Below are 16,179 nucleotides of genomic sequence, written 5' to 3' on the forward strand. Positions count from 1 at the left end.
GCCGACGCCCGCCGCTTCCCGCCGCGGCTTACTGCAGCGTTTTATTGCGTACCGGCATGCCGCGCGCGGGCGTCGGTTCCCATGGTGACAGGAGGCCGCCGCGGCCCCGGCACGAGGCCCTGGGTGGAACCCGCTCGGCTCACGAGGGGCAGCCGCCGCCGGGCCCGGGCCTCCCTCCCCGCTACGGCCTCCGGGCCTGGGCTCCCCTCTTCTCCCCTGGAGGCGGAGGGGGCTGGGGGCGCGGCCCGGCCATGCCCGCCGAAGGGGTCCCGCGGGGCTGAACCCCTCAGCCGTGGCCTCCCGGTTAAAACTCCCCAAACAAGCCCCCGGGGGGGAGGCGCCGCTCCGCGCGCAGCGGGCGGTGTTCAGCGGGGCGCGGGGAATGGCCAGGAGGATCCTGTCTGCTCCGGCCCATGATCCCCGCGAGGACTCTGCCTCGAGCCTGTGAATCACCTTGAGCAGCGGAGTGTCTTTCAGAGGGGCAGCCCGGCTGCATGGGAAGGCGTCCAGCAAGGCATCTTAAGTCAGTCATTCCAGAGGTAACATTGTGCATGCTCTTTCTGCTGTTGTTTTGTCTCGCTTCAGCTTCCAGCCCCTGGACCTTCTTATTTTTTTTCAGTTAAATAAAATTACCCGCCATAAAGTAAATTAAGTAGTCATATAGCATTGGAACATTCCCTGGTAGGGGCTTTGACGCCACATTCAAATTGCCTCTTAATTTGCTCTTTGATAAAACAAATAGATACATCTTTTTACATTATCTCATTGGATAAATGTTTGGCAGACCTCGAGTTGTTCTTGTACCTCTTGTCTGAACACTTTCTTATTTGTCAACGTCTTTTTCACAGATGGGCACTGGAATTGAACACATGTATCTTGCTATTGCTGTATGTAGAGGTGGCAGTATCCTCCTTGTCCCATCTGATATTCTTCTGCATAAACTTCCAAAGATCACATCACTCTGCAATAAAGTATTGCACTGGAAAATTATATTCACTTGTTTATCCCCCATGATCCCAAAGTCTTTACACAGCAAGTACATTCAAAGGTGCAGTCTCCCATCTTGTAAGTGTGGCCTATTGGTCTATGACCTTGCATTTGATTTTATTAAAATGTGTGAATGTGTTTTGTTCAGCTGAGCCCAGATTCCCAAGCAGTCCAGGTCAGCCTGTATAACTGAACCTGTTGTCATCATTATTCACCATTTTTTGTGTCATCTGCAAACTTTCTCAGGAATTATTTTATATTTTTCTAGGCCATTGATAAAAAATTTGAATAGCTTTGGACCAAGTACAAATCCCTTCAGGACCCCATTAATAACACCTCCAGTGGATTATGAGACTTTATTTATAATTGCTTTTTTGCAATCTATATGCTAATGCTAGCCAGTTTAAATCCTGTAATAGGGGCTACACAGATTTTGTATAGTGCTAATTTTTGTTATCAGAATGTCATGCAGAACTAAATGAAATGCCTTGTAGATAGAATTCCATTATGCTAACACTTAATTTTACCAACCACTTTTTTAATTTAAAAATAATTTTGACATAAACCTATTTTCTATAAAAACACGGTGATTGTCATTAATTATGCTATATCCATTAATTCTGTATTGATTGTATCCCATATCGGCCTTTCCATGATTTTGCCAGGGGCTGATAGCAGGCTAACAAGCCTGTGGTTTCCTTTTTAAACATTGGCATGATGCTAATTTTTCCCCTGGTGCTGTGGAATTTCTCTAATTATTCAAAATCTGTTAAGAATTAGTAATAGTGTTTCAGAATGCTCCTCAGATAATTCTTATAATACTGTTTGGTGCAGAATTTAAAATGGTTGACTGCAGTAGTTGTTTAACATTCTTTTGCCACTGCTGAAATAGGACAGGGGTCAGCGACCTATGGCTTGTGGGCCAGATCCAGCCTGCAGAACCATTGGATCTGGCCTGTGGATGTATAGGCGGCTAGAAAAGTTTGCCTGTACCTGAATAGGAAGTATTTAATTATCACTGTATGGTATGAATAATCGTGCTGCTTCTTTCTAAATGCAGAACATAAAAAACCCAAAGTATTAAATAAATATTTACATCAGGATGACAGTGTTATATTTATCAAGTATTAGATCTGGCTATTACTAAGTTTGCCTTTGTTCCTAATATGTTTGTAAAATACTTTCTTGTTGTTCCTAATTCTAGTGGCCCTAATTTTATTTATTGATGCCTTTATGACAAAGGTTGGCTCTGGGAGATCTAAGAGGAAACCCAGCAAGACTCAACAAAGACAGTAAGAAGATGGTTTTGTGTACTGGAAATAATAAGAAAAATGTGTGTGCAGGTTTGGGCTAGATATGATTTGAGAAATACAGGAGGATAAAAATGGGCAAGATAACTGCGTTTTTTTTTAATGTGAGCTAATCTGTTGCCAGCTAGTATGAAACAGTTAGAATATCCCTCACTAGCCTGGCTGTATTTTGATCAAATGCTTGTCACTGCACTCGTTGTGTCAGTATGGTCATTTATAAGTATTTTAATATTGCTAAATAGTATACTTTTAGTATTTTGGTGTTTAAAGCAGTGGGGGCCAACCTTTTTGTGCCAGCATGCCACAAAATTAGCCCCATACCCTCCCGCACATCTCTGATCCCCTTCCTCTGCCCAATCTCTCGGTTTTTTTTCTGCTTTGTGCTTTCTGCTGTGTGTCTGCTGCTGTACTGCATGTCCCCTCCTTGATCTGCCATATGCTGCAGGTTGGCCACCCCTGATTTAACTGTATAACTCAAGGTGGGGGAGAGGATTATTTGGGCTGGAGGGTCACTTACAGGGTTTTGGTGAGCTTTTGCAGGATGGGAGGAGGAATTGATCCTATTTGGCCCTGACCCAAACCCATTGTCAGGGATGCCAGCGTGGGTGGGCAAGTGTTGGGGTCTCCATAGACACCAGCCAGGACCCCTGTGGGAAGGGCATGCTCAGCTGGATGAATGGGATGGGGCACCAGGCAGGTGGGAAGCAGTGTCCAGGAGTGGGACGGCGGGCAGGGGCAGAGCCATGAACATGGGGCAGTGACAGTGCAGGGCCATGGCCTGGAGCAGAGCTGGGGAATGGATTGCAGCTTTGCATCGGGCTTCAGTCCCATGTTGTCACCGCCCCACAATCCCAGCCCTCCTCTACCTCAAGTCCTACTCCTGGATGCCATGCTCCACCCATAGCCCCATCCCATCTGCCTAATCAACCATGCTCTGTCCACAGAGATCCCAGCTGGTCTCCTTGGAGACCGCCCCCCACTCCCCTTACCTCCTCCATCTGGCCTCCTCAGCGGTGGGTGCAGGGCAGATGGGCCAGGGTTCCTGGGCAGCAGGGCCTGATCCAGTGTCAGCAGTGACACTAGCAGCAGCAGCTAGAAGGAGCTGCTGCCTCTGAAGATGCTGGGAAGTTGAGTCAAGCCACCGTGCTGCCCCAGCCCTGCTGTGTGCCTGGGGATGGTGGGACTGGCTATAAGAGCCATGGCCTCAGTTGCCCACCGCAGGCCGGACCGAATTCCTTGGCAGGCTAGTTTTGGCCTGCGGGCCATATTTTGCCCACCCCTGGTATAACTGCTATTGGCTTTTGGATTTAGTAAAGGAATTTTAGTTGAATCACTGACATGGTTAATTGAATTTCAGCAGTACTGAACTTACAAAAATGAACCATTCAACAGCCTGCAGTCCCTTCAGCAGTTACAACAATATTTGGAGATATCCATAGATAAGAAGTGAATATAAGAAGTGACAGGCAGAGATAATTAGGTTTGCTGGTTACAAACAGATTTCTGAGAATGTTTTAAAATGGCTCACTGAAGAAAAATAGATGATTGCAGAAACACCGGTATATGAGATGCAAGGGTTTTAAATAATCATTTTTAAAAATCAAAGTTTTGCTTGTTCAGCTCCATTCTCTGAGTACAGCTACAGAAGAAAGCAGAACTTGAAAAACAAAACGTAGAATACCATAAAAGGTGAAGATAATAGCATAGGGAAGGGCTCATTAAAAGAAAATGAGTTGTGAATAAAGAATGTCATCAGATTAAAATCACAGATGGTACTGGTTTGACAAGCAAGTGCTCTGGGGCAGAGTCCTTCTTTTGCAACAGGTGTGTGTACACTTAGCCTAATGAATGCATGATTACTTGTGAGATTTCTAGGCACTACCATAAAAGGTAATAATATCAGTAGAATAATAATTTTAATTTATAATAAGAATATATATATTTTTTACATAGAATTGAAAAAAGCTCCCTCTCTGAGAAATGCATGAGGGCATGCACTTCAGAACATCCAGTACAATTCTATCTTACAGGAAGACATTTTCATCTGATATAAATTAATATAACTCCATTGACCTCAGTGGAACTATTTCAGTTTAAATCAGCTGAAACTATCACATAATCTTAACAAACCAAATTTTATTACATTGTTGTAAACACCATTTTTGGGGGGCAAAGATCTTGTTGACTGCAACCATTTTGTTCTCCTGTGGAGTTATTCCAATAGCATGTATTCTATGTACTCTGCTGGCCTGAGAAGTGCAAATAAGTAATAGAAACTGTATTATTATAATAGCAGATACGATTCTGAATATACACAAGCTTGAATCTGTTCCCTAAAACCTTGCCCTTTTTACAAAGTAAAATTACACCTGTTCATGTTCTAGATTTTTATACAAGTAATATCAGAATACTTTAAAGGTTAAGGTACTGGCACAGGGGTGGGCAAAGTCTGGCCTGTGGCAGACTCCAGGGATTCTAAGGAAACCAGCCTCAGCAGCACTAGCAGGGTATGTGGCTGGATGGAGTGCTGCTCTGGAGCTGGGATCTTGGGGTGCTGATAGTGTGGTCCAGACCCAGGGCAGAGCTGCAATCCATGGCCTGCACGTCATGGCAGCACCACCACTGCTGTAGTGTCCATGGAAACCAGCTACAGCAACATGGGCAGGGGCGGCTGGAAAAGTCCGGCCACCAGCCAGAGCTGCCATTTTGCCCACCGCTGTACTAGCATCCGTCAGTTCCTATTTAGGTTGTTGCTGAAGTTCATCTTGTTAAAGTGTCCAGATTTTCACAGGAGTCGCTGTGTGCTGAGCCTATTTGAAGATGTAACCCCTTCATGTAGGTACCTACCTACCTGGGAGCTGAGATTTATCAAGATCTTCTGCATCTTCTAAGCCCTTTTGCAGTTCTGCTCCTAATACTAAGAAAATATCATGCAACATGAAGCTGGGTAAAGGATATGTTAAATGGGAAGATATCACATGTAGATCAGGGAAAATATCTTGTGTTTAAAGAGACAGCATAGTCTGCAGTTACAGCACCAGATGGGAAGTAAAGAAAATACAGCTTTTATTCTAAGGTCTCCCACTTCCTCCATTCCTTTATCTGTAAATTGTGGATAATTTAACCTTTTTTTTATTAAGTATTTTGAGATTCATGGATGAAAGTTTTATATAACCACTAAAGCTCTGATTCTCAACTGTATTTATGTATCTATTTAGAAATATGGGACTATTTAGAAAAGCTGGACATTATAAGTCCATGGGGCCAGATGGGATGCACCAGAGGGTACTGAGGGAGCTGGCTGATGAGATTGCAGAGCCATTGGCCATCATCTTTGAAAACTCACAGCTATCAGGACAGAAGTCCTGGATGATTGGAGAAGGGCAAACATAGTGCTTATATTTAAGCAAGGGAAAAAGGAGGATCCAGGAACTACAGACCAGTCAGCCTCACCTCAGTCCCTGGAAAAATCATGCAGCAGATCCTCAAGGAACCCATATCTAAGCATTTGGAGAAGAAGGTGATTACTGATTAGGAACAGTCAGCATGGATTCACCAAGGGCAAGTCATGCCTGACCAACCTGATTGTCCTCTATGATGAGGTGACTGGCTCTGTGGATGTGGGGAGACCAATATGTGATATACCTTGATTTTAGCAAGGCTTTTGTTACGGTCTCCCACAATATTCTTGCAGGCAAGCTAAGGATGTACGGGCTGGATGAATGGACTGTAAGGTGGACAGAAAACTGGCTGGAGCATTGGACTCCAAGGATAGTAATTAATGGCTTGATGCCTAGCTGACAGCTAGTATCAAGTGGAATGCCTCAGGGGTTAGTCCTTGGGCTAGTTTTGTTCAATGTCTTCATCAATGACCTGGAAGACAGCATAGAGTGCACCCTCAGCAAGTTTGCAGATCACACCAAGCTGGGGGGAGTAGCAGATACACTGGAGGGTGGGCTAGGATTCAGTGACCTAGACAAATTGGATGATTGAGCCAAAAGAAATCTTATGAAGTTCAACAAGGACAAGTGCAAAGTCCTGCACTTGACAACAGTTTCATGCACCAGTACAGGCTGGGGGCTGACTGGCTGGGCAGCAGCTCTGCAGAAAAGGACCTGGGGGTTACAGTGGACAATAAGCTGAATAGAGCCAGCCATGTGCCCTTGTTGTGAAGAAGGCCAGTGACATACTGGGCTGCATTAGTAGGAGTGTTGCCAGCAGGTCAAGGGAAGTTATTCCCCTCTCTTTGGCACTGGTGAGGCCACATCTGGACTACTGTGTTCAGGCTTGGGCCCCCAACTCCAGAAAGGATGTGGACAAATTGGAAAGAGTCCAGTGGAGGGCAACAAGATTGATTTCAACTGCAAGACTTCTCCAGTAATCTCTCGTAGTTGAGGATGATTGTCTTCCATGATTATCTTATCTGTGTCTAAAAATGGCTGACGAGGCCTATCTGGGATTGACAGACTACTGAAACTCAGACATGTTTCCATGTATGGTGTGTGGCACTGGATTCTTGATTTGGTCCATGACACAGTTTCTCCTGCTCCTGCTTTTCTATTTCCTGTTGTTGTCATGAGGTTTCAAAGTACCGAGATCCCTGCAGCAGACTTTGCCCCTGAGCAATAGTATCCCATGAGTTAATGTTGTTGCATCTTTTTAAGTTGGCCTTGAGGACATCCCTGAAGCACTTTCTCTGCCCTCCCCTTGCATGTATGCCTTGGCTGAGCTGGAAGAATAAACTTACTTTGGGAGTCTGGAGTCAGATAGGAGTTGGAGTAACTAAAATAAGAGAGGGCATCTTGAAGAATATAGTATGCAGAGAGATTGAAAAGATTAGAGCTGTTAGGAAGAAAACTGTGAAGGGAACATGTCTGTTATACAAAGTAGTGAAAAAGGAATGGAAAATGGGTGCCTCTTTTCACTCGTTCTCATATATTATAAAGAATCAAATTTCTTTATCTGTCTCCTGCCAGTCTGCCACAGCCTTGCTATAGAAGGATTTAATCTGTGTGAAAGAAGTACTTTTAATATTAGTACTGGGAAGGACTGAATGCTATAAGAGAGTGTTCTGAGAATTAATCCATTGTAGACAAATGGATTTAGGAATGAGTTAATTAGGTAGTGGACAGATATAAACCATAAAAAGCGGTTGTATGTTTGGTTTCTGATAAGATGGGAAACAATGGCAAATGCAGAGCCTTGTAATGAAAACCTTTTATTACCCTAACCTACAGCCTCACTTATGTAATTCAGCTTCCCTGTCCATTCTGGGCCTTGCCTCTCAGCTGATACTACATATAGCTTTAAAAAATATTGTGACCAGGGAAAGAAGCCAACTCTGACAGTGTTTTTGTGCTATAGCCACTTCTAAGCTATATACTAGACATAATCAATATTTTCTCTAACATAAGGTCACTGACCAGCTGTCACAGGAATATAAATTTTAGTATTAACCAGAGCTGGACTGAAATTAGCAAACAAACCATGGAGACTCTATACCCTATTCTTAACAGTTTTCTGAGCCATCAAGTCCCCATGGGCATTCTGTGTGAAAGAAGCATAGGGCAAAGACATGAGGGAAAACATAAGTAGGAACTGAGTATTAATGTGGCTTGATAATAGTGGAGTATAACAGTAGTTATAACTAGAAAAGCAGGCCTGCTGGGTACATTTTGCATTTATGTCATGACTTGGAAATAGGATTGGACCTTGTCTCTTTAATACATATATATTGGTTTAAGAGGAAAGATATTTCTCATTTATGATTGAGGGGTTTACAAAAAGTGATTTGTTACATAAACAGACCCCATTATCAGGATGGGTCCCTAATAAAAATGACCAAACTAAATTATGCAACATAAATAAGATGTAAGCAAGTTCAAGGAAACACTATTTATACCACCGATCTTAGGAGGCCTACAAAAACTGTTTGCAAAGTTTCGTAAGATGGGGCAAAGACAAATATTTCTTTATTGGGGTAGTCGTATAAACACCTTTCACATTAAGAAGTTTCCTGAAGTCACAGATAGTAAAACTGAAGTTTACCAATAACAAAACAAAATCCACAGCCACTCAGAGCTTCTCATCACTATGCTCCCCATCAACAAGTCTTTTGGGACTTCATAACCCAGCAGGTTCCATCCATCAGAAGGCAGTGATGTGCCACCCTAGCCTGCCTTCTGCTTCATAGAAATACATGACCTTTAATAGAAAATCTGTTAACATGCTGACTTATGCAGACAGACAGTCTGAGATAACAGAAGTAAAAGACCTGATTTTGCTACTCTTATGTTGAATAGTATTTTACTAGGTAAGTTTATTTTCTTTGCTTGGATAGCTAGGTGCCTTTTACTGATATGCAGTGGGCTACAGCTTCATCCCAAATTGAACTGACATTAGCAGTGAGCTTTTGACAATATAATACATCTGGGACAGGCAAAGCAACCATCAGGTCTCAACCAAGTCAGCAAAAAAAAAAATCTGGCTGATCTGGTATTAATGGCGAGCTTTGCACAGCAGGAAAAGATCCATCCCTGTGAACCATGTATCTGAAGCATGCCTGCCACCATTTGATCAACACCACAAATCCTCAAGCCTGGCAGTGTGCCATATATCTCCATTACATACAGTCATACCAATTTGTACCCAACAAACAATAGTAATTCACGCAATTTTTCAAGTTGGAGTCATTTTTCAGCAGTGTCCACATTTTAGATCGACAAAACAGGTTAGACACAGGTTTATTAGATGCTGATTTTTGTGCCAGCTCTGTTTACACTGGTACTACACCTTCAGCAGCGCATTGCAGTCGCAGCAAGGGCAATGGAGCTGTCTCAGGGTTGCAGACTGACAAGTTATGGGAGAGGCCCCCCTCTTGGGTTTTGTTCACTTTGGGGGCACTTGTCAGTACTTCGGGTGGTTTTGCTCCATTTTGTCCTTTTTCTGTGTTGCTCTCACCTAGAATCACTTACGTTACCGTGACTGAAAGCACCAACACTTGGAGCAGCGGTTCTTGAGCTTACGGGACTTGAGGCCCCCTCCATAGCTTCTGTGAATGGAGTGGCAGCCAATTTCAAAAACTAATTTCTAGATGTCGGTGCTCCCGTCCAGGCAGTGGGGATGGAGGATTGTCCAGACAGGGACAAACCTGATCCTGCGTTTATCTGCTTATCTCCTCGTGGCCCCCCTTCACGAGCTCTGGCGGGGTCCCCGGGCGCCCCGCTGCCTCAGCGGTTTGTTGCTGCAGCTTTAAGCGCCAGGAAAGATGAAACTCGCTCTCGCTAGCCTCGACCCTGCAGCTACGATACAGGAACCAGGGCGCAGCGGGCTCCGCTGCAGGGCAAGCGCCTCGAAGCCCCAGAGCAGGACACACTTCCACCCGTCCGAGCGCCAGCGTCTCTAGCCGCGACGTGTAGCAGCGCGCGCAAGCGCAATAGGGTGCGCGTAGGCCTAAGTGCCATAATAGGCGTGTGCGCATGCGCGGAGACGCAGGCGCAGAGCATGGTGCAGGCGCAGTGGGGCTGGCGGGGTTGCTGGCGCCTCTTCCCCTTTAAGCGGGGTGTTTAGTGTCCTCCGTCAGGCGGCGGTGGGGCCTGGCGGGCTGGGCCGCCTTGGCGCTGCAGTCTCCCGCGCGAGCAGCATGGCGGGCTGGGGCCGGGACCGGGACCGGGACGTGGACTTCGGGCCCGGGCCCGGCGCCTCGGGCCGCGGCGGCGCCAGCGACGGGCGCATCTACGTGGGGAACCTGCCGGCCGACGTGCGCGAGCGGGACCTGGCCGAGCTCTTCTACAAGTTCGGCCGCATCCGCGACATCGAGCTCAAGAGCCGCCGCGGCCTCGTGCCCTTCGCCTTCGTGCGCTTCGAGGACCCGCGGTGAGCGCGGCCGGGCCGGGCCGGGAGCCGGGGGCGCCGTCGCCGCTGCCCTGGGGCCGCGGGAGGCGGGAGGCCGGCGCCCCCGGGCGCGGAGCCGGGCTTCTGTCACAGGCCCCGCTGAGGCCGCTCGGACTCCCTGGGAAGCAGCAGCGGGAGGGACCCTGCTCGGGGCTTCCCCTGCCCGGGGCTGGAGCCGGGGCAGGTGCGGGGCGCCTTGCCCGGCCCGCGCACTTCCCGGCGCTTCCCCGTGCCCTGATCAAAGCTCGCCCCGCCGTCCCAGCCCACAAGGTTTCAACACGGCTGTGGAAACGCAACGGCTTCCTCGCCACTGGAGCCACGCACCTGCACCCCCTTCCCCCTGTGGGGAAACAGCCACCCATGCTGGTGCCCACATGATGTGCACACACCGGCCCCCGCATTCCCTGATGGCGGGTGTTGGACATCCACGGACACTGGACAACCAGTAGCTGCATTCAGGACTTTTGAAATCGGGATTTTTAGATGTTTAATTAATATGGCGGTTCTCCCCACTACATTAAGAGCTGCTGCATTTTTATCTTAGAGACCTTCACAGATCTCTGATCACCAGTGACAAGGGAAGTGATATACTTTTGTCAGCTACAGCAATGCTTTTCATAGAAAACAAAACATTGTAGTAAGGAAGAGCCAGACGTTTCTTTAGCTTTTTCATGTGACTCACCATTTGTGCTGAGAGTGAATGTCAAGCCAGCACTGTGTGGTCAGCCATCCCTCCACAGACCACGGGGGACTTGGCCACAGCATGGGATCTACTGTTTTAAAGCAAGCCCATGTGATCAAGGACCAGATTTATTTTAACCAAGCTTTTGGCTTGATGTGTTATTTTTAATATCTATTGGTTGACCCAACAAATCTCCAGTTCCTCTTGTTACTTAAAGTTTGAAAAAATACCATCTTTTATTCTTTGTAACTGTTAAATGAGAGAAGTCACACACTGGGGAGGGTAGCTGCAAGGGTTCTCAGAAAGCATCTCTTTCTGACCTGTGGTCATCTTGTGTTTTATGCAAGTGTTTTGTAGTTAATTTTAGAAGGGGTTTGCATACTCAAGAGTCTTTGCCTGCGGATTTGAAGGGCCTACGTTTTGAAAAAAATTATGTTTGAATGAATGCTTACTACTGTGGTGGCATATAGATTTGCTGTAAATGTTAAGGCTTAAATTTGAGTTCATGTCCTTTTGCATAGGTCAGCCCTGGCTTGCTGAAATGGAAAATAGTTTTGAGAATAGGCTTTGATGCAGCATCAGAACTCTCACTGAAAACAGTAGCCCCCAGTGTAATTTTGGAAGCTAGAACAGACTGTGACACGATTGTTAGTAAGTGGGATATTAGTGGAGGAAACGTGTCCTCGCTCTACTAGCAGGTCAGAGACAGGTTAGGAAAAAACTTTGTTCCAGATTGACCAGAGTTCAACTAAAAGCTACTTTTTGGGAGGGTGAAAATGGTTTTTGTAGAGCTACAGAAACACTTTCTGCTGTATGGGACAGGTTCAGCCCACTGAGGAACACAAGACAATGCAACGCGTAACTTTCCCATGTGGTCTTTTACTTGTGAACCCAGGTTTGATCTATGTGGTGCACAGCAGGCTGGAAGCGTTCGCAAAAATGCTCACTGTTCTTAGTCAGAACCCTTGAGCAAACCATTGGTGGCTGAGAAATCTGATACAAATACAATCCAAAATCTAAAGTTGTCTTTCAGTTATTTTCAAACATGCCTGATAACCTGCTGGGATATAAGGAATCATCATAGACTGACCATTACTAACAGTCGGTTCATTTGTTCTTTGCAGAGATGCAGAAGATGCAGTTTATGGGAGAAATGGGTATGATTATGGAGAGTGTCGATTGCGTGTTGAGTTCCCTAGATCATACAGAGGACGGGGTGGAGATTTTGGTGGAGGACCCCGGGGAAGGAATGGCCCTCCATCACGACGTTCTGAATTTCGAGTTCTTGTTTCAGGTAAGTTGTATTCCACACTTGAGACTATTTTGCATTGTATCCCTGTCCTGGGGAGAAAGAAGTTCTCATATTGCTCTGCTGATTTAAAGTTTTTCTTATAATATGAACGTCTTCCTATAAAGGAGTGTCCCACTGCTGGTAAAGGACAGAAAATCCTGTCTGGTTTGATTCATAAAAGAGTCGTATCTTTTGGAGCTCATATTAAGTGAATGGTGAGCAGAAATGTCTTCACAGATCCAGATGTGACCTCAGCCTTGGATTCTGAAGAGAGCCAGCATATTGTGAGTGGGTAGGTAGGCAAAGGGAGGGAGAAGAACTTGGGCACCATTTCTCTATGAAGAAAATGTTTTGGAGCTAGGTGGAACTGTTTCCAACAAATCCCATCATTAAACAAAAAGGATTTGTTAGAGCAAATGATGCTCAGATAGACTCTGACGTTTTGTTTGTTTAAAAAAATATGTATTAAACTGATCTACGTCTCAGCAGCTCCACACAATCTACTCATTATTGGAGAGAATGACTCTAAGGGACCTAGGATGGGAGCCCTCCTCAATCAACAACCAGTGGGATCTATTTTAAACAACTTGGAAAGGCCATCCAGGTAGTGAGTTGTCATAGGACATATGGGTGGAGAGGGCTATTTGCAGGAGGGACTAGAAAGGTCTGCAGTGCAGATCAAAAATACAAAGTGAAATTCAGCACTTACTGAATTTTTAAAAGGAATCAGTCCTTTAATTAAAAAAACAAACAAACAAGCCCTCCTGCTGCCAGTGCTTGTACCCATGCATCATGTCAAAATACAAGTTGCTAAATTCTCATTTCTCTGCTTGCCCCTGTAACTTTCTAGCGATAAGAATTCCCTGTGTGGAAACTACTCCAATAAAATACCTTTGGCACCCTAGAAGGATTGGTACCCTAATCATTGAAACAGAGAGTACACCTCCTCTTCAAGAGTGAGGGCAGAGGAGAATAACTGTAACTATGACCATTATGGAAATCTTCTGTGCTAAAAGGCACTATAAAGCATTCCTTAAAAATACCAGGCCCCATAGCACACTGGATTTTCCAGTGCATGCTCGGGAAACCTCATCCTTCGTCTTCACATGGGAAATTTGCTGCTGGTTACAAGCTTAACTCCAGAAAGTTTTACTCATGACTGGAGAATGAGCTGCTGGAATCTCAGGATGAAAATTAATTTCTGATATGAAGGGGACCAGCCTGTCCTGGATGGGAAATGGAGGTTGAGTAACTCTTTTAAAAAGTAATAATCTACTTTTGAACAGAATCTTCATTTCAAATGTACTGGGTTGAGGGGTAGATTTAAGTTACTTTGCGGCAGCAAAAAGAGCGGATACTTCTGAACTCTCAGCACTTTGAATTCCAGAGAGACTGATCACCAATTTTGGAGGACTCAGCTACTTGTTTTCTGGAATGGAACTTAGCATTCTTGGATTCCTGTGTTCTCATTGCAGTGTTCAACCTCAGGAAGAGTGAGAAAGCATATGGAAGTGATGGAGCCCCTGGCATGGCAGGGTCAACGTATCTGGCTCAACCAGAGTAGATGGCTTTCTAGTTTACATGGTCTGTTATGTTTTGTGTTCTCCATGCTCAGGGCTTCCTCCATCAGGCAGTTGGCAGGACCTGAAGGATCACATGCGTGAAGCTGGTGATGTTTGTTATGCAGATGTACAGAAAGATGGAATGGGTATAGTTGAATTTCTCCGTAAGGAAGATATGGAGTACGCACTGCGTAAACTGGATGACACCAAATTCCGATCTCATGAGGTGGGTTCGTGCCTTCAGGGGAAGAGCATGTGTGTATGCAGTCATGGAGAAGCATACATTTCTTTCCGTGCCATGCTGCTCTCAAGAGACGTAACAGCAGAACCTTGGAGCTGGTGATTAATTGTAACACACTTCAATAATTTTGAGAGGTTTAGCATTTGTGAAACATACCTCACAGTGGCTCAGTATATTATGGTCTGACAGCACATGGAGGAAATCTAATTTTGGATATTTTTAAATACATAACCGGAAGGACAAGGCGCACACGAGCCTGTTTGTGAAAAACATGAGTTCTGTTTGGTACATCCTTTGTGTGGAAGCAAAGGGTTTGGACTGCTTGCTGCCAGCTTGCTTTTGTATACTTCTTAAGGGCTTAGTAGCTCAAAGCCTTCTTTCAAGTAAGTGAGCTCAGCTCACCACTCGCAGCTGGAGCAAACTTCCTCATTCTCCCAAAGGATGAGCTGGTAAGCATCTGTACAGGTTGCTATGGCTGTCTTTTTTCCTCCCCAGCATGGAGCATCATTTTGTGGCAATCTCTGTAAGGTTCTGATGTCTAAACTAGTAAGTCACAGCTGTCTTGTTCTTAGAGCTGTGCTACTTCACTGTATCCACCTTTTCCAGTGGCTGAGTTGTTCTGCTTCAACCATCTCTGGCAGTTGAAGGTTGAGTATTTGCTGTGGAGATTCCCCTACTGGTACATGATTGTGACCAGGGCTTGGCCTCTCCGTACTGTGCTAAAGGATCGTATTGGCTTCTATAGCTACTATCCTCCAGCATTTAAGGATGGAGTTTGTCCATTCCTTCACCTCCAGTCAGACCAGCTTTCTACCATTTGATTGAACTAGGAGGAACTTGTTCAGGGTTTCCTGTTCCAGCTGTTGAGTCTCTGCCCTTTAGAGACGAGGATGATAGCTAACAAGATATTCCTTGCTAGTACAGGTGCAATATTTTATAAAGTATGCTTTCCTCCATAAGCATCAAGTATCAGAGCAGTTTGTCCTGAGCAGCAGTTGAACTTAGTAGAATCTTTGTTTATTTATGTATTGGTCCTAGGCTCCATTTGGTGTTGTTCATACTAGTGAAGAACTGTTAATCAGGATGCAGTATAAAAAAATTGGGTTTTCTTCTGTTTAAATTTCAGGGTGAAACTTCCTATATCAGAGTCTGTCCTGAAAGAATTTCCAGCTATGGCTACTCACGGTCCCGTTCTGGGTCAAGGGGTCGTGATTCTCCATACCAAAGCAGGGGATCACCACGGTACTCCTCCCCCTTCAGGCCATACTGATTGCATCCAACAACAGGGACTTCTTAAAATGTGAACTGAGCTTCTTTCTGCTCGGAATTTACATTCCAAAACTGATGGATAGTTTTTCGTAGGAACTCGTTTTTTTTATTCAATAAAAATCTTTTTTTTATGATTTACAGTTCTTACTAGGGCAATGTTGGCAACACTTTGAAAAGTTGCGGTTTCATTTTGGTGTTTTGTTTGAAAACATGTCAAGGGTTTATTTTTTCCCTTCTAGCTGAGGAAAAGTAAACTCAAAAACTTGTGCAGTTATCTCCTGGCCTGCAGGATGGTGCTAAACAGTAATGGAGTGACTGTACAGCTCAGCCTGTTGTGTAGAAATATATTTAAATGTTTTAGTAACTCACCAGTGGTGGTTGTCTTTTATGTGAGGATTGTATTAAAAAGAGGTGGGAGTGGATTGCAAGCTCTGTCCCATGCCCACTGGGTACCCATCTGCTTAAGAAGGGAGAACAGTTTTCAGTAGCAAAATTATGCAGTCTAGGGTAGCAGAGGGAAAAACAGTGCCTGAAGACATTTTCTTTTCAGAGAAACTAATCCTATTTCAAAAGAGGGAAAGCTTACTGCATTAAGAGAAAAAGAAGATAGCAATTAGAATGCTGCTAAGTAGCTTGTTAGTTGCAGGTTTCCGTGTTTGTTTGGTGGGTTTGGTTTGTTTGTTTGGGTTTTTTTTGGGGGGGGGGGGTTAAACACATCAACCAAGCATTCTCTATGCTTGTAATAATCTAATTTGGTTTATAAATAACTCAACTACAGTACAGAAAAAGCTACTGACTTCAGTTTCAGATAAATGGTAGAAAAAAGAATTGCATCTAACTGTCACACTACTCAGTGCAGGCCTACAACTACTGCTTTCCTTGCATCTCAAAGCAATTTATAAACAAGACAGCATCACTGTCACTTCCAAGGTGGAGAAAGTGAT

The 16,179-nt window shown here is 45.0% G+C and overlaps 1 protein-coding gene across 2 annotated transcripts; it reads left to right on the plus strand.

Annotated features, from left to right (window-relative positions):
- The first annotated feature begins 110 nt into the window (after positions 1-110).
- SRSF9 (serine and arginine rich splicing factor 9) lies at positions 111-15,369 on the plus strand. 2 transcript variants are annotated; one of them, XM_019493678.2, is made up of 6 exons: positions 111-539; positions 849-1,065; positions 2,192-2,279; positions 11,997-12,166; positions 13,779-13,951; positions 15,093-15,369. In XM_019493678.2, exons 1-6 carry the CDS (start codon positions 495-497, stop codon positions 15,234-15,236), a joined length of 837 nt encoding a protein of 278 aa, XP_019349223.1. In that variant the 5' UTR covers positions 111-494; the 3' UTR covers positions 15,237-15,369. The 2 variants fall into 2 exon arrangements, with proteins under 2 accessions (XP_019349223.1, XP_006259206.2); XM_006259144.4 differs by lacking the exons at positions 111-539; positions 849-1,065; positions 2,192-2,279 and adding an exon at positions 9,803-10,172.
- The last annotated feature ends 810 nt before the right edge of the window (positions 15,370-16,179 follow it).

The sequence above is a fragment of the Alligator mississippiensis genome, chromosome 10 (assembly GCF_030867095.1).
Source record: "Alligator mississippiensis isolate rAllMis1 chromosome 10, rAllMis1, whole genome shotgun sequence".
Taxonomy (NCBI): domain Eukaryota; kingdom Metazoa; phylum Chordata; order Crocodylia; family Alligatoridae; genus Alligator; species Alligator mississippiensis.